The following is a 19,060-nucleotide window of genomic DNA, read 5'->3' on the forward strand; positions in this document are numbered from 1 at the left end:
TGTAGTTTTGGGTCATTTCTATTGGTAAATTCATTATGGAATGGTCAAACCACCTGACACAAGCCAAAGAAAAATATATGGAAAAACATATGAGGCTTTTGCAGGACAGCGACAATATAATTGTGTTTTGTACATAAATCGTCCCTGCCGTAAAACAATGACTGTAGAAAATACGCAAAAACACAACTTTGAGTCCAAAGGGTCAAAGTTTTTAAAAATGAAAAGTATCATGGTGCAGAGAAGCAGAACTGTAATGTCCCCATATGAGGATGCAGGGTCTCAAGAGGTTAAAATAATCAATGCCCACAAAGCATGAGAAGAATATAAGAAGATAGCAGAGCATTTTTTATTTTGCCATTTTCTCATTGCGCAATGTTATTAAGAAATAGCAGCTAACAGGAACCTTGGAGGTCATATTGAGGTCTGGAACACCAAGGAAACATTCAGAGGATTGCTAGACAGTCAAATCAAAACCCCATGTAACTGCAAAAAGAAAATTTAGCAGACTGTAGAGTGATGGTGCACATTTCTACTGTGCAGCAAAGGAGCAAACTCTACTCACATTGATTACATTTGATTATCTTTCAATATTAGAGAATTTACACATTTATCATCAGTTAATGAACTCTCTATACACACTGTTTTCAAGCTAAAAGGTCTGAGGTGAAATAAGCGATAGAACAGACAGCAATATTAGCTGGGTGAAAATATTATGCTACGCATTTGTTGGTTTGTCTTTGACAGCCCTTTTCATCATTTTTTGATGACAGCTTGACATATGTATATTATGTCTACAATACCTTTTATAATATATTCACATGTATATTTGTCCATATCTCTATTTTCTCTGTATACTGAATCTATTGTACACTTGTTGCTAATTGCAGTTCTGGTTAGATGCCAAAACTGCATTCCGTTTCCTTGTACTTGTACATGTGTAATGACAATAAAGTCGAATCTCCGCATAGCTCCAGTGTAATACTAAAGAAGCAAACATAATACACTAAACAGGTCTTGGATAATTGCCTACATTTGTGGTAACTGTGAAAGCTGTAACTATGTACAGGTTGTCAGAAAGACTAGGCAGATCTTGCAGAAGCTGCAACCTTCAGAGAAAACAAGCTTTTATACATCTGTGCTCAGCAGTTGTCATGGAGATACCAGAGGACTTGGGCAGAATATGAGTAATATGCTAAAAAACACAGCGCAATTCCACCAACATACTGCTGTCAACTCTTCCTTCCATTCCCACAAGAGCTTCTCTGCTTGTGTTGATGTACAAAAGCAAGTTCAGCATGTTCTTCTGCACTGTTCCATATTCAGAAGCATCACATTGAAAGCTATACAAATCTATACCCCGAACCCTTTCCTGACTGTACCATATAACGAGACCCGACTAGATTCTGTCTGTGTCAATTCAGAAGCCATATTACAAAGACAAAAAATCTGAGACAAATTTTTTGTTCAAAACATATTTTCTTATATATGATATTTCTTACTTCTAACCCCCCCCCCAAATAAAAACTGTGTACATATTGCAAATATACAGCATTAATAAACACAGTGTCTTATTAGAAAACACATTTGTTTAATTTTTGGCAGATTAGAACAGGTCAGGCCACATTTAGCATCCCAAAATAAAACCAAAAGCCACTTTTTTACACGTTTCCTCCACTTCAAAACCATGTAACACCTTACGCCGAGCATTCTGTTTGCTCCTACAAAGTCCCAGACATTCCTAATGGTGTGGTTCCTAATTATATAACACCTCCCATGCAGACAACAATGGGCTAATATCAAATACGAAGTGCAACGTGTTGGCGCCCAGCGAGGCTACGAAGCAGAGAGGAATTCAGATCAATATCCATGTTAAAATATCCCAACAAAAGTGAGTGCTGAAGAGAGGATTCATGGGAGATTTATATAATGTCAGTGAGTCAGACAGTGAATCACTGCGGAGGGTGAGGGAGAAAGAGTGAGCAAGAGCGCAAAAGAAAGAGAGATAGAAGAGAGCAGAAAATAGATGGAAACGAGTGGTGGAGGGAGAGGGAGAGGGAGAGGGAGGGCAAAAACCAGCGGCGATTGGGGATTAAGTTGGCATATTTACTCATATGCTCATGTTTGTCGTTTGCGTCTGTGTTTTCTTGCTTCATCATAGAGATTAAGACCTCATCTAACCTCCTGTAACTGAAGGTAAAAGAATAAAAACCTGACAGATTGTGGTTGGTGTGGCGCAACAGATAACACCACTACTGGCCAGTAAGCTACCACACCATGTGAGACACTGGGGTTCGATTCCCAGTTTGGGTGGCTATGCTGCGCTACACCAATAAGAGTCCCTGGGCAAGACTCTTAACACTACGTTGGCCCACCTCTGTAATATGAGTAACCTTGTAAGTCGCTCTGGATAAGAACGTCAGCTAAATGCAGATAATGAAAATGTTAAAAGTTGGCTGAAATTTATGAAGCCTTGTAAATGACCTAATGCTCATCACAGCATTAATGCATTTAAACATGTGTGAGCTGCACTGAAGATCTACTGTCCTGAGCGGCCTGTGTGTGTCTTGCCTGTGTTCAGGAATTATCTGAAGGCAGAATAAGCAATATGAAGTAAGGGGTGTTTTTTTGTTGTTTTTGTGGTCATAATAAGTTATGTATTAATATGCCATTCGGAGAATACTGTGGATACCGTCAGCACTTGAAAAAAAAGTCTTAATGCATGCTTCATTAAGAGTATAAATTAGTCATGTTTAATTGGCTTTAGTGCAGCACAGTATGTAATATACAAAAATCCATGTACTTTTAGTTTTTGATGGCACAGCCTCATGCTGTTTTGTCTGATAAAACTTATCAAGAAAAGACAGTGATGAGTGTTATGTATTGGCAAATCAGCTTCAAGTATCGCAATATTTTGGCCATATTGCCCACTCTACTATCAAGGCCACAAGTCTGGAAGCAATGGGAATAAAAAAAAATGTATAAAGGCACAAATAGAAAGGATAACATACAGTAAGTAGTATGTTATGTATAATTCTGTTAGCAATTACAATGCTAATTGATATTTATCAGATTGTAAGATTTAATATATATAGAAGTCCTAAAATAAAAAATAAAACAAATCTCCAAAACTGCAACTTTTACAGAAGGAAAAAACCCTCCAACCCTCAAAACTCAATGCAAAAAAGATTTTATTCCACGACATTTTGGGTTTTCGGTCATTTCCATTGGTAAATTCATTATGGAATGGTCATACCACTTGACACAAGCCAAAGAAAAACTGTCCGAAAAATATATGGAAAAAGATATGAGGCTTTTGCAGCACAGCGACAATATAATTGTGTTGTTTTGTACAAAAATTGTCCTTGACCGTAAAACAATGACTGTAGAAAATACAGAAGATAAAACAGCGCCTCTCTCAAACGTAAAGCAACCACAGGTCTAGCGTCTTTGCTGGCTGGTTGATGTGTAGCTCCACACATGTTTCTCATTTTTCTCCTCTAAACTGTAAACTTTCCATCTCCAGTGTCTGATTCCAACAGCTACTTTCCCCTGTGCTAATACTGGCACATGTTTTATTTTCCCCCAGAAATCAGTTTTCTGCTATATCGTAAGAAGGCAGGGTTAAACTTAGGAATGAAATGATTGACAGCCTTGGTTGGAAGACCGTGTCTGTAGGACCTGTTGAAACATTACATTTACCAGACAAACTGGGTGTCCAGGGTAAAATCTGTGTTGCTTCTGTGCTGAAAGCTCAATGAAGGCGGTCTGATGCTGTGTCCAAATGCTCTCGGAAACTGGGAAACTGTTTGTAGCACTTGTAAACTGCACTCAAACAGACCATGAAGTCTTATTTACAAGTGGGAAACTATAGTGAGACTTCTAGATAATATGCGCATTAACAAGATTTGCCGTATAGTGCGACCTTTTATCTTTTCCATGTTTTTGAATTCAGTTTTTAATCATTTTTACGTGCAGCTGACTAACTTTATATATACAATATAAAATTACAAGTATATATATATACAACTATCATATGAGCACTGGAACGCAGCATAAGACACATTCGGTCTAGGAGAAGTGGGCGGGTCTATCAAATATGTAGGTGAGTCTGGCTACAGACTCTGGTTGCAAATTTGACAACATGGCAGACAGTTTCGGCTTCCTTTCTATAGAACGGAAGGGAATGGAACCACGGCGTCCATGTTTTCTACAGTCATTGCTGTAAAATATTGTTGAAACTTTGAGAAAGCTCTGCTTGCTTCCACACTTTTGGCCTGTAGTGTTGAACAGTTGAAACATACATCCACTGCCCAATTTATTAGAAACACCTAACTTGTAGCTCCACCTTGCTGGTGTGCAGTTAGAGACTGTAGCCCATTTGACTATAACCACAGTTTGTGTTACCCATCCTCTTTTCCCCTTTTTTTAGGGATTAGTTTCTGAGCACAGAGACACTCTTGACTGGACATGTATGGAGTTGACCACTCTTAACCCAGCAGTGACACTGATGAAAGGTATGTGGAAAACCTGTGCTGGCCATCAGTGGTCGCCTGGTCAAAAAACTGGCCATTATATGGATAGAGGGTGGCTAATAATGTGCAAAATGGGTTAGTCAGTGACTGTACACCTTATAAGGAATTTCATAAAGTGACCAGTGAGTAAAAAATCAAGGCAGGTGCTTCTAATGAAGTGGACAATGTTTACATTCTGCTCGTGCAAACACAGACTTGCACATAAATAACCAAGAACACTGAAATCACTGAAGTACCTATTCATACATAATTGGACTCCTTTTTGTGTTCCATTTATCCACACACATCCACCCACACACTCACACACACAGACACACATGCACGCACACACACACACCCACACATACACACAAATGGACACATATATACACAGTGGTCCTTGCTGTCCTGTTTGGGTCTTGTGTGAACAGAGAGAATGTAGGCAGAAGGGAAACAGGCAGTGAATCCCTCAGTCCTGCCATTGTCCTCTGCTGTTCTTGGCTGTTCTTGGCTGTTCTTTGGTGCGGTTTCCTCTTCTGCTAGGGCTTAAAACACCCGGAGCAGCTCATCTCTTTGGTCGGGGCCAGCTGGGGCGAGATGGTGTCCGGAACCACGGATTTGAGGATATCGTTCTCACTAGCAATGATGTGTTTTACCAGGAAGTTTGCAGCTTCGTTGATATTGACATTTTCCTACAACAGTGAGGGAGAAAGAGCGTGAGACAGCTGACCAAAGAAATACCTTTACATAATAAGGCCAAAAGATTCTTTTTAAAGGAAATTAACATAAAGAGAACAATTTTATTGGTCCATTTATAAACCATTCACACAATGTAAAGGTCAGCTGCTGTGTATACATACATGCTACATGAATGAATATATGGTTTACTTCTCATGCCATAGAATATTTTCTGCAATTTAGCTCTTAGTCACAGTTACAATCTAAATGATTCAATCCTAATTGCAAATGAGGTTTATTAGCAAAATGAAGAAGCTTTTAGCTGTTTGCAGTAAACCAATAAAACAAGACCAATATACACATCTAAACACAGCTAATAGAACAAGTGCTTTCTCCAAATTCAACACAAAATGCCACTGCAGTCTCAGAATTAATGCCCCTTCATGACAAGCATCTTTAGTATTTGGTAGAGCACCCTTTTGCTGTTATTGCTGCTAAATGTGATGCATATACAGACACCAGTTTCTGGCAGCATCCCTGAGGAATCTTAGCCCTGTTCCTTATGGATTTTCTGTGGGGTTCTCGTCAGGCAACTGTGACAGTGCCTGCGGCTACCAAATCAAGCAGCAGATCATCTTTTTGCCACCTGCCTCCTCAGGAATATGGTGGCAGCTAGTCATACCTTCCTTTCTCTGCCATGTCCAGGTAGTGTAGCCAGTGTTCTCTAAACTTTAAACTTATGAACTCTGCTTTCAGCTGTATCTCTAGAAACAGTCAATGCCATTGCTCTCTTTTCGTATCCTTGTCCTTGTTTATACAAGACAGTGATCTCTTTTTCAGAAATATTTCGACATATTTCTAACATGCATTCAAACATCACAGTCGACACACCCCTAGCCAAACAAACCTAATGCAACTCATGAAGCCCTTGATTCGCCACCTGATTTGCAAATGTGTGCTCTTAGAAGGGATATATAATTGAATAATTCTGAGACTGCAGTCGTCATTAAAAGTGACATGTTGTGTTGAATTTGTAGAAAGCAAGTTATATTACTTGTTTTGAGCTTTTTAATTTGTTCTTTTTTGATTGGTTTATTGCAAACAGCTCAAAGAAAAAGCTAATTTGCAGTGGGTTTGAATAATTTAATGCTTCAGAATTAAATTAAACATATTTGAAAGTTTAAGATGATGAAAAAATATTACTAAAACATAATTAGAATGTAGCCTGAGAAGCTAATTAGGTGGATCCTGCTTGATTTGGCAGCAATGTTGCTGGCGCTGTTTGAATGTGTTAAGAGAGGAAATAGCCTTTGCATACACATGGACACAACATAAGTGGTGAAGTAGTCATATTTTACAATCTATATAATTATGATTTTTAGGTCATTGGCTTTCAATAGCTTTCTACCACACTAAACGCAGCAGTATCCCACTGCAGCAAGCATGCTATACAAGTAGTAGGAAACTCATTTGCACTGTTCTAGGCCTGTACCTGGTACTCATCAATTCATTTATGGATTCTGTAATGCAAACCACAGCAAGTGTACTAGAATTCACACACCTAATTTAATCTGTTTACTGGCTGGGTAACCTCCTACATTAATACCATATTTGTTGTACCTAGCAGATGAGATTTAGTTATAGAAACAGCTGTTGGGCTACACTAGTTCCTCCGGCCATAATGTCAGGTTTAAGATGTCATACAAAACAGCTTCAGCTAAAATCATGTCTCAGCTACTGTACGTCAAATTAAACCACCTGTTTCAGAACCGAATTGATGGCTGAAAGTACTGCTGCACTCCTAGTGCATGGCACTAATCATGTGATCCTTGGCATCCTTGGCAATGTCATGTTTGGAGATGTGGTCCAAACACGTTATGTAAATCAAGTCACATGCAGCATCATACCAGTCACATTGCTCTATGACTTTACGACCTTATGGATAGCTGAATTTTAGTGACTGGAATCTAGAAATGAGGCGTTTCCAGTTTGCGGGTTTAGAAAAAGTAGTGCATGCTCAAAATTTTCTGACCAATTATACGCATAAAAGTGCACCGAACAGCATGGGGCGGTACAAGCACTCACCCACGGCACTAGTATCTGATTGTTTCCACCACTTTTGATCATAAGCCGATAGCAGGCCTTTCTTTGATCTCCGCTCTCCCAGAACTAGGTCGGGAGTCATTGTGAATTATTAAAAGGCGTGGAATTGTACCAGGCGAGGGTACATTTAAAACAGTTCGGGCTCCCCGCTTTGCGGCATGATGAACGGAACAAAGGTGTTGAATTGAAACAAATAAATAATGAAATAAATAAGCTCATCCTTTTAGAACGTCTTCATTAGATTTAATGAGAGAGCCCTCGAGTGAGCGCTGGACCTGTTCCCTGTCCCTAGGCAACTGGTCGGTGTGACTGTCAGGTGTAATTAGGTCCTGAATATTCATGGGCATTTAATTAGAGGTCTTCAAACGTAGCTCATAATGCATGTTTCCTCATGATCCCCTGGTCCTGGGCACCTGACATCTCATTAGGGCCTGAGCTGACTACATGGGGTTCATTAGCCTTTCCTGATGTGAGACCTATTTCTGTGTGGGAGACTGAACAGATGAATAGTCAGATAAAAAAAAAAAATTCTAGATCTAGAACACTGAAACTGTCCGCCACGATGTTCCTTATGAATATGGCATAATTGCCTAATGCTTCACACTACAACCAATGATGTACGCTGCATGTCCAAATGTTTGTGGACACCCCTTTTAATAAATGCATTTAACTATTTTAAGTTGCACCCATTGCTGATACAGATGTGCACACACAGACACACGCAGCTTGTCTAGTAGAGATGTATAGCCAATAGAATAAGACTCTCTGGAGTAGATAAACATTAATCTATTGGCTGTTTGCTATTGGCTAATTCAAAGCATAGGCTAGAGGGGTGTAAAGCCCCCTAGCATTGAGCTGTGGAGCAGTGAAACTGTGATCTCTGGAATGATGGTGCTCCGTCCAATATGGGGATGACGTGGGTTGGTGATCATCCAACATCCTGACCTCACTAACACCCTTGTCACTGAATGCATTTAAATCCTTATAGCAGTGCTCCAAAATCTGGTAGAAAGCAGTAGAGACTGTTACTCCAACAAATGCAGGATAAACCCTTTGGATTCAGAAGCTGTGAATTATCAATGAGCAGATGTCCCAATATTTTTGTCTATATGGTGTAGTTATCTTTACTTACCAGAACATGAAATATCGTCAGATTTTACTAGATCGAACATGTGTTGTACAGTATTAATGATAATACTGAAAGAAACGAGTGGCACAGGCAGGTGGCATGAGAATGCCAATTCAAGAAGGAGACAGAAAAAAAGCTTTGGCTTTTTGTACCACACATCATGAAGATTTCCCATCTATTTTCAAGCATATAAATTCAGTCTATATGGTCTGTGCACAGCAGTGAGGAACATGCAGGAAGTAGTTGTTAGTTAGTGTAGCTCAGTGGGTACAGCATCACCTGTTCTGTGGCAGACCAGGGTTTATGAGTAATGAAACAATTGAATTTTGGGAGGAGGAACATGCCTGAAGCCACTCCTCCCTAATCTAACGTCCTATACATTCCATCCTGACCTTGTCCACACGTCTATAACAAGTCTGCACAACCCTCCACCACTCCATCACCGCCCCTTTAACCCTGTCATCTATGATTCCTGACTTAACACATCAGGAGGTGACTTGGTTTCCTACCACAAAGCAAACGCCACTTTAGCCTCAGCCCAAACTCTCTCCCCTCTCTCACAGTCTTCTCCAAAATCATCCTAAGATGAAGGCCTGATCCAATGCGTGTACATTTATCAACATCCCATAGAACAAATCTGTAACTTGGGAGGTAAGTGAAGATGCCTCACTTTCTGTTGCTCCATTTAATATGGAACAGTCCATATTCAATCTCAGCACAAGGACAATGAGATTCATCTGAAAGCCCACCAGATAGAGAAGAACCAATCACCTGTTTTTGCCAGCAGTATGTCAAAATTAACAATAATGTCTGTATTAATTAGCAGCGCATCTTACCTAAATGATGTGCCTGTATTATTAATAGAAACACAAATATCTGATCTGATTAGAAGATGATTTAAATATTAAAATACTGGCTTATTTTCTTTAAAAAGTGTCTCCTGCCATTTGCTGCATGGACTGATTATTACATTTAGATTTACATTTAGTGCTGTAGCTGGTGGGAATGGGCTTGATGAAATTTGGAAGAATTTTCTGCTCTGTGCTTTGGTAAATCTATTGTTGGTAACTGGCTATAATATAATGAAAAAAAAAAAAACAACAAGTAGAGATTGCAGATCAGTATTGATGGGCATCAGTGTCAGGCAGATAACAGCAGAAAATGCTGGATCAGATATTGGAAGAAAAAAAGCATGAATGCAATCCAATCCTGTGAGCAATCTAACCTGAAACAACAAACACTCTCACTGTGTGATGCTGTAAGCTGTCTGTTATTTCTTATGGGGTTGTAGCATGTTTGAGTACTTGTGGTATAATAACCTACTCTTAGAAGCTTAACTTGGGTGAAGTTAAGCTTAGCGGATTTTAATATTTGTATTGAAAAAGAAAAGGTTGGCATTGCCATCACACTAACAAACCTAGGTATAAAATTAATAACAAGCGTCTAATGAATCTAGTTATAAAAAAATGTAAGCATTAAACACAAGTAGATCTTACAGAGTTTTGTTAGACGTTTTTGTAATTGGAAGCTCAATAAAGATTCTTCTACCTAGCAATGTAGCTTGTCAACAGTAGGCTATGACTACCAAACAAAATGACTGTCAAACTTCATTCTGTGATGAGATGATTGTAACAACTCGACACATTACTGAGGAATTCAACTGAAGTGTGCAGTCAAATGTGATCTTCTTCAGTATTGTACGATAGCTTGTGGCTTTTTTTTCAGTCAGGTTTCAAAATCTATCCATTTAAAAAACATCTTACCTTAGCTGAGGTTTCAAACCATCCAACAATTCCATTCTCTTGGCAGAACTGGTCCATCTTGAGGCCGTTATTAGTCACAACGTCTCTGCTTTGGTCACACTTGTTGGCCAGCAGCACAGTGGCAATGCTTTTGCCATTGGCCAGCGTCAATTTAGAGTCCAGATCCTCCTTCCATTTGGTGACTGCTTCTAAGGTCGTGGGCCTGGTGACATCGAAAACAATGAACGCCCCCATGGCCTCTCTGTAGTAAACTCGTGTCATGTTCCCAAAGCGCTCCTGGCCTTCCCCCCAGCAGGGAAAGAGACAAAAGAGAAAAGGTAGACAGAGCGTTAAACTAGATTACAGTAGCTTAGCTAATGTTGCAGATACAGCTATTTTGATAACTACACACTAACTCAAAAGTTTCCAACTCTTTGGTTCTTAGGTATTCCCTGCCCTGCTCAGGTTTTTGTCTCACTGCCCCAGCATACACATAAACTCAGGAAGGGCTTGTTAATTAGATGATTAGTTGGATCAGATGTTTTGGGAGCAGGACAAAACACTAGGAGATACAGAACATGACTTGCAGATAGGAGCCATTTAACAAATCAATCATTAGTATCATCATCAATTATGTCTCCAGTTTGGCTGGACATTGACAAAATCAGAAACATTTCTGTATATACAGTTGAGGTCAAAAGTTTACCCTGGCATACCCTGGCGGAGTGTCCTGTATGTCAGCTAATGTTATTTGTAGGTTTTTCTTTGCATCCCAAACTAAACAGAATCCCTCATTTTCCACTTCTTAATTAGAGTTTAAACACTTCTGATAGGCATTCTCAATTCATTGAATATCTTTTTAGATCATTTTTCTGTTTTATGTTCAGCTATGTTCTCCTCCTTTACAAATTCTTTTGCTTTCCCCATATCTCATAATCCAACAACATCATGAAACATGCAGGGGTCTGTCATTTAAACCTGTATGTGTTAACTTAAATGTGTGTATCTTATCATGCCAAAACATCCACAGTTTGTAAATGTTTGATCAGGGTCATTTGGGTAATTTCTGTTGTCATTATGATTTAAAAAGGGCAAAAACAATTGTGTAGTAATAAATGGCTTGAACCCACCACTAACCATGAATAAAAGAAAAGCTGTTATATTCTCATTATTATATGTAAAAAATCACAACTAGGCACAAATGTATAATTATTATTGTTGCTGTCGCACAAAAAACCTTCTCAAATATTTAATTCGGCAGTTGTATCAAGATTACATGATGAATGGACCAATAGAAATGCTCCAAAATGACAGTATAAAATCTTTTTACCCCGACTTACCTTTTTTTCCTTCTCCTGAAAAATTGTAATTTCAGAGATACAAGGTTTTGTGTGACATCAATGTTATGCATGTTGTATTTAATGTCTATAAGAATTGATGTTACTGTTATTGTTATTGTATCATTGTTTTAACTCAGTTGAAGCAAATATCTCACTGGAGATACACTCAGACTTGGGCAATATTCCCTTTATAGCTGCCTTTATTGTTGGGTGTACTGTGCTACTTTCTGAGTGAGATTGCAGACTGCAGAATGCAACTGATGTATGACACGTGCTACTCATGAATTTCCTTGTTAACAATTGTGGACTTTATTAGATCATACTCTTTAAATATCAAATAAATAAACAGGATCATAGAACACATTTTACCAATGAATTTAATGGCAAATATCCACTCAGAAGGGGTTGAAATACTGAAATATTAATGTTTGTCTAGGTCCATACAACCAAGGTAACATGTCTATTGGCTTGTGTTTTATAAGCTTGACAAAAAACCTTCTGCAGCCAATCAACAACATAATAATGTGTGCTATCATATTCTTTGTCTTTTTTGACAAACTTTTGACATTTATGGCCTTTACGTAAGGCCTAGCTTTAACAGCCACGGTTTGCCAGTAGGGCCTCTTATCATCCAATCATCATGTTTATGTCATTAATGAGATCTAATCCTTCCTCATCTCTATAAATGTTGAGTAAGACATCATTGTAGCCTATCTGATCTGCTTATCTTGCTAATCTTGCCACTCATTTGTTCAAACTGGCTAGTTCCAGTGTTTTCATAGTGATTAGCTTGTGCTGATAAGGTTTACATTACCATAAAGATGACTTGACTGGGATGATAGTATCAGACAATATCCTGTCATTATTTTAAAACAACACAATGCAGATTGGAAGCAATCTTAAAGGTATTAAAATTGTATTTAATTAAAATTTAATGTGATTTGTTTAACTACTCTACACTACAGTTGGAAAGCCCTTAGTTTTACAATTATTAACAATTACATTATGCCACTTACTTGCTCCTTTTTAGAAGCCATATATTAAAAGTCACGTGAGTATCATTATACCCCAAGATTCAATTTCCCAAAATCAATGACTGACGACTAAAGAAAACAAGCAAATAAGTTCAGAGGCCCCAAGCTGCACAACGCTGCCCAGCTATTTTTGGTCATTATTAAGATTGCTAACAAGAGGATGTTTCTGAATGCAGTCAGCTAGTTACGGTTCAAGAAAGGACAGAGTCTGGAGGATTTCTGGCAGTCTAGTTCAGCTATGTGACAGCTATGAGACAGTGAAACTGCTGCTTAGTCTGCAAATAAGCACAGAAGTCAGCAATGCAGTGATAATTAAAAAAGTGTCCAGCAATGAAGAGTAGTTGGATTCAATTTAGTCTGAAGCTCCCAAATAGTCTAAAAAGCTAAAGCCTATACTTTTACAAACAAAAGTTCCTAAATAGTTCTGTGCTTAGACATGCGATTCTAGGAAACACATCTAATGACTGTATAGAACTTTGGAAGGGTTCTTCACACTTTCAGAACTCATTTACAGAAATAAAAATTTACTGAAAGTTCTATTGGGTAGTGGTTCTTATATAGCATCATTCAAAGGGCATTCAGGAAACTTGGAGCACTTTTGTTTGGTACTGACCACTGTATAACCCAGGAACACCCCACAACACCTGCCAGATGCTTTAACTTAGTCATCTATCCATCACAATTTGGTTCTTGCCAAAGTGGCTCATATTCTTACACTTGCCCATTTTTTCTGCTTCCGGCGCATCAACTTCACAACCTGACTGTTGTTGCTCAACTACTGCTCAGAACCAGATCATCAATGTTATTCAGTTCACCCGTCAGGGGTATTAATGTTATGGCTGATCAGTGTATATTCATTTTCAGGTAGAATATTTGACACAAAATAAAAATCTATACATTTAGTCTTTGTTGGATCACGTACATATCAAGTCAGTTTAATGCAGAGTTAAATATGAATAATGTGATGCAGATGATTTAAAATGCAGCACAATTTGTTCATGTATGATCAACTTGACACTTTTGAATCATGAATCGTTGAATCATGAAACACCTGTTGTTGTTTTTTTTTTTTAAATAGCTTTCATAGAAGATAGCTTTCATTGCTTCATATTTTCATACTCATTGAATCAGTCCTAATTGATCTAAAGTTACACATATACTTGTATATTCCATACTTTTGAACAGTGATCCCAAACTTTTGAATGGTAGTATAAGCTCTTTATTTGTATGCCGTCTCCACCAGTGGTCTCTGTCCCTGCATTCTACTCTAACAGGGTGGAACTCTTTTATGTGTTACTCATTTTTTAAAGGAATTTCCTCCAATGTGAAGAACCCTTCAACAAGGCCAAGCACCATATATGCATGCATATGTTTCCATGAGTTTTCATAGTTCTACATGGATATATTTCTGGAGCTTTATAGGTTTGAGCACCTTGATTTGGACAAAGTGGATCAAATTGGCACCACAAAACTACTCTGGGCTCCAGAGTCCAAATTATAGCCCAGTCATCAGTCATATTTATGAAAAGTTCACACCAAATTTGTAGTGCTACTAAAAATAATGAGCAATTTGTTGATGTTTCTGACCTCTAGACATGTTTTCTGTATGGCCTACATTCATAATAAATGTGCTGGATATTTAACAACCAGCTGGTGGTAGTACTGCTACCACCTATTGTAACATAGTGCAGTATCTTAAACCCCTCTTTTCATGGAGATCTGGAGGTCTTTTCTAGGGGGCGGCAGATGCAGCTTGGATAGGAATGAAGCCCAGTCTTTTCTGTGGTTTGTTTACACCGATTTTTTCCACAATGACTCCCCTGTGATTTGCCTCTAAATCTTACTCACATGAGACCAGTTCTCATATGATTGCACGCATACCTTCCACGTGGGGAAGTGAGTCTGGGTTCTGAGCGAGTGTGTGTGTGTGTGTGTGTGTGTGTGTGTGTGTGTGTGTGTGTGTGTGTGTGTGTGAGAGAGAGAGAGAGAGAGAGAGAGAGAGAGAAGCAGAGGTGGGTGGCTGCCGTGCATAACACGTGAGACTGGATCTGGATGATTAAAATGGCATTCTGGAGGAGGAAGGCACCAGTAGTCTGAGGATTCCTTTACCTGGTGATTCACGTCGGAATGTCAAATAAAGCTGCTCTTTATTAGTCTAGAACTGCAGTCGCCATGCAAATCAAACTGCACAGCATGCTAATTTGACGAGGAAGGTGCACAGACAAGCTCATTAGCATATCTAACGCAACAGCTGAAGAGTTATACAGTAGGGGATGTGTCTTAAGCTCCGGGAAACTTCAGCATGAGGCATAATCCATTCTGTATTAGCTGAAAACACAGTGTGATGAATGTTATACCGTTATATATACGGCTATATTGCATTTCTCACTGCTAATCTTACCTTCAGAACATGGCAAATGATGCGTTTGTTTAAATATGTTAGCCACTGCCATTTCTACCCACTAGTTAAAGAAGAAATTCCACTAATTTGTCAACATATCTTAAATAATCCGCATAATTTTAGGGGTAAGAACTAAGGAAGGTAATTCAGAGCGGTTTGGTGTGAAATGCTATTTTCAAGACAAAGTACTGAGTCAGAATTTCTGTCTCAGAAAAACTGAGTCAAAAGCCTCCCTTACAGACAGCTATTATACGAAATGCTCATTAATACACTGCCTGATGCCTGCCATTTGTTTTTCATATATTTTATTATAGTCAGTATTACATATCAACACTCAGAACACACTTGTAGGTGGTTTTAATCACCACCACTGTAAAGAAATCCATGGCAGATTTTCTATGAGAAGAAAATAATACCAAGTTACCCAGGAGAACAAAATTTTACAGTAAATATGAAAATATGTTGAATTTCATTTTTACTTTACTTCACTGGGAGGGCGAAGCCTAGCCCATGCCCATTCTCTAAGTCACATGACGTGCCACTGAATCTTTTCAAACTGCTACTAACACTGTGTCACTGGACAGCTCGGAGTACTTTTACTCTTTTCCATCAGCTAAATTGACTACCCACCTAGAGAGAGTGAGGGGAGTTATGGTGTCTTGCACTTAACACTTAGTACTCAGTACTCAGTGGTTTTACTGGTGATGGACCTATTGATTTTCCAATGATAGGAGGTGAGGTTTGAAATATTTAGTTATCTGTTTAGAGTCTGAAGCCATTAAACATCTGGTTGTTCAGACAATGATGAGTGTTTTTCATTTTTGGTCCTTCAAATGCTTGTCCTGGAATACCAGTTTCCGCCGCTCTAACGCTCTAAATGTGTAAGACAGTTGTTCTCTAGGACCTGGACTAAGTACCACTGGTCTAGATCAGTGGTCATCTTGAAGAGTCCAGTTCCTGACTCTACTTAACACATCAGTTTCAGAGTTGACTTGATTAATTGGACCTGGTGAGCTGGATTTGGTGTGCATCTGAACATTTCCTAAATAGGACTGGGCTATAATTTGGACTCTGTAATAAAGAGTAGTTTTGTGGTGCCAGTTTTATCCACTTTGTCAAAATAAGGTGTTCTAGAAATATATCCATGTACTATGAGAAATCAAGGAACCCTTTGCATGAATATATGGCTCTTTGTCTAGGTGAAAGGTTCCACCCAATAGGGTTCCACTCCCTTTACTGTTTAAAGGCCCATGTTCTGTACTGTATGCAACCCTATTAGAGTAGAATGCAGGAGTAGAGACCACTGATGGAGACGGCATACAAATAAAAAGCTTATACTATCATTCGAAAGTTTGGAATATATATATATATATATATATATATATATATATATAAAGTCCTGTGTGACTTTAGTTCACTTAGGGTGGATTCGATAGTAAGAAACCAAGAAGCCGTGAAAACTATCCAGTTTCCAAAAAAAAAAAAAAAAAAAACATTTAGATTTATGATTTATGATTAAGAAACATAAAATAATGATTCATGGTTCATTCATAATTTGTTGGTCAAACCTCAACAAAATGTGCTACATCAACACGGCTGCTTTCTTTCAGTTCCATTGTTTAAGCAAGATTCTCTTCATGTATCACATTTTATTACTTTGCTAATTTTATTCTGAATTAAAAACCACATGCAGCACTATGAATACAGCTAATCATATGCTAACAATATCTCATATTTAAAAAGTGATCTGAGGCCGATCACCTGAAAAATGACTGTGAACAGTAAATCACAGAATATAGGACTAAAATGATGAGCCGTGATTCCAGACTTCTGAACAGTAATGTATGTCTATGGATCCTGTGGCACCATTAAGCCTTTATGGGGTCTAATGAATAGCCTACAGCTGTTAAACACGAGATACACCATCATCAAAGGCAGTCCACTCAGAATTTCCTGCAGGAACTCCCAGTCAGCTGCCCAGCGTCTACCTGCTGGGGCACACCTACCTGCTATGTCCCACAGCTGCAACCGCACGGTTTCCGAGTCCCAGTTGAGGACTTTGAGAGCGAAGTCCACTCCAATGGTGGCTCTGTAGTTGGTGGAGTAGGTCTGGTGAACGTAGCGCTTGATGATGCTCGTCTTGCCCACTCCTAAATCTCCGATCACCAGGATCTTGTACAGGCGCTCTTTGTGGTGGTTCTGCATGGCTCGATGGAGTGGACAGGGCCGTTATGCGCGCATGCTACTCAGTCCGGGCAAAGTTGTGATGCAGCGCCTGAGGCAGTGCGTGCGTGCGTGTGTGTATGTGTGTGTGTAAGAGAGAGTGTGTGTTTGAAGGGCGTGGGCTCAGCCAACTTGTGACCGGCCGTCAGAGTAGCTCATGCGCGCCACGTTTCCTTCCCCAGCCGTCTATGGGGGAAAAGGCTAAAGGCGGCTGTGTGTATTTGTGTAACTATTAAAAATGCTTAGTAGTGTCCACGTGCCAGCTCAGACCACCTGACGTAGTGGGGACATGTGTGATGGTCATCATGAGGAAAGAGGGAATGAAAAAGTGAATAGGTGATATGTAATAAAGTCAAATAATACATTTAAATATGTAATAAAATATAGATTATATCTGTAATAAAACGTTAATAAAAAAAATAACTACAGCCTTTGAAACCAATATAAAATAATGTAAAGTCGAAATGCAGTCTAAAGGACAGGGCAGAGCAGAAACTGAAGTGTTTTAAGGAATGAACTTTAAACTTGTTTTATGTAATATAATTGTATGTAAAATAAAATTGTTCTGAAATAATAATAAAAAAAATGTTTTCCCCATCAGTCTGTGTGCAATACCACATAATGGCAAAGGGAAAACGTTTAGCAAATGTATTAAAAAGGACAAACTAAAATTTCAATCAACATAAATATTCAGACCCGAAACTCAATGAACTTCAATTCTAAGCATCCTGTCTATAGAAAACCAGACACTGCTCATTATCTGCCCAATACCACCCCTACAGTGAAGCATGGTGGTGGTAGCATCATGCTGTGGGGGTGTTTTTCAATGGCTGGAACAGGAAGGCAGGTTAGGGTTGAGGTAAAGCTGAATGAAGCAAAGTACAGAGACTTTACAATGACTCCAACAAGTCATTGACCAAGACAACACAGTAAATAATATACTAAATACTGATATCTATACTATACTAAATAATATATCTAAAATATATTTATTTAGCTCTACTTGGCTTGGATGTTGGCTTGGTTTCATGAGACAATTTTGAATGAATTTGCACCTCTGTTTCTTACTTAGAATGTTTTTGCTATTGTTGCTTTTATGAATGATGAGCACTGTCTTGATTTGGTTGTCTGATTTGTGTCTAATTCTAAAAGCAGCCTTTACTGAAACTGTCCTAATAACTTTAGAGTGAGCGGGTGGGGCTAAGATGCTGTGGGCTGATGTATTATGACAAACATAATTAAATCAAGGTTGTTTTTGTAGCTTGATTTGTGTATATGAATTGAATGCAGTGAGAACTAGATTATATGTTTAACATTGAATTTAAATGTATTTGATAAAATAAACCATAACCTTTGTACATGCCACATTTTATTATTTATGTAATTTTAGTAAATAAGCCTCCCAGGGTTCCCAAACTTTTGCATATAACTTAAGGTTGAGGTTAGAATTACAATTCAGTCAAGACATAGCAGTATTAACCCTTGGGCCTTGTGGAGGTTATTTTATATTACGTTATATTATGTTATATTACTTTTGGCACTGCTAATATATTGATTTTATTGAGTGATTTTATATTTAATAAATGAACTGATATCTTTTAAATCAACAGATGCTGTTTTAAAATTTCTATAAAACATACTATAAAATTTCAGTGTTTTAGCCTGTTTTGTAGAATTTATGTCCTCATGCTAAGTTTAGTTGACATAAATAAGCTACATAGCTTTACACTGCATAGAGTGTGTATACTTGTATGTGTGCATAAGTGATAGTTGGTATAAGTTAAAAAAAGGAAAATAAAGAAATAAAGACAATAAAATGAACTGAGTACACTTTTAGACAACTGCATACCCAACCATTAACCATTATCTTGCTAGAATATTGCTAAATAAACAAGAACA

General features: G+C 38.3%; 1 protein-coding gene across 1 annotated transcript; it reads right to left on the bottom strand.

Annotated features, from left to right (window-relative positions):
* Positions 1-4,188: 4,188 nt before the first annotated feature.
* rab38b (RAB38b, member of RAS oncogene family) lies at positions 4,189-17,172 on the bottom strand. Its single transcript, XM_072658744.1, has 3 exons — positions 16,945-17,172; positions 10,185-10,465; positions 4,189-5,203 (listed from the first exon to the last, which is right to left on the bottom strand). The coding sequence occupies exons 1-3, from the start codon at positions 17,141-17,143 to the stop codon at positions 5,051-5,053; spliced, it is 633 nt and encodes a 210-aa protein (XP_072514845.1). The 5' UTR covers positions 17,144-17,172; the 3' UTR covers positions 4,189-5,050.
* Positions 17,173-19,060: the final 1,888 nt, after the last annotated feature.

The sequence above is a fragment of the Salminus brasiliensis genome, chromosome 16 (assembly GCF_030463535.1).
Source record: "Salminus brasiliensis chromosome 16, fSalBra1.hap2, whole genome shotgun sequence".
In the NCBI taxonomy this organism is placed as follows: Eukaryota; Metazoa; Chordata; class Actinopteri; order Characiformes; family Bryconidae; genus Salminus; species Salminus brasiliensis.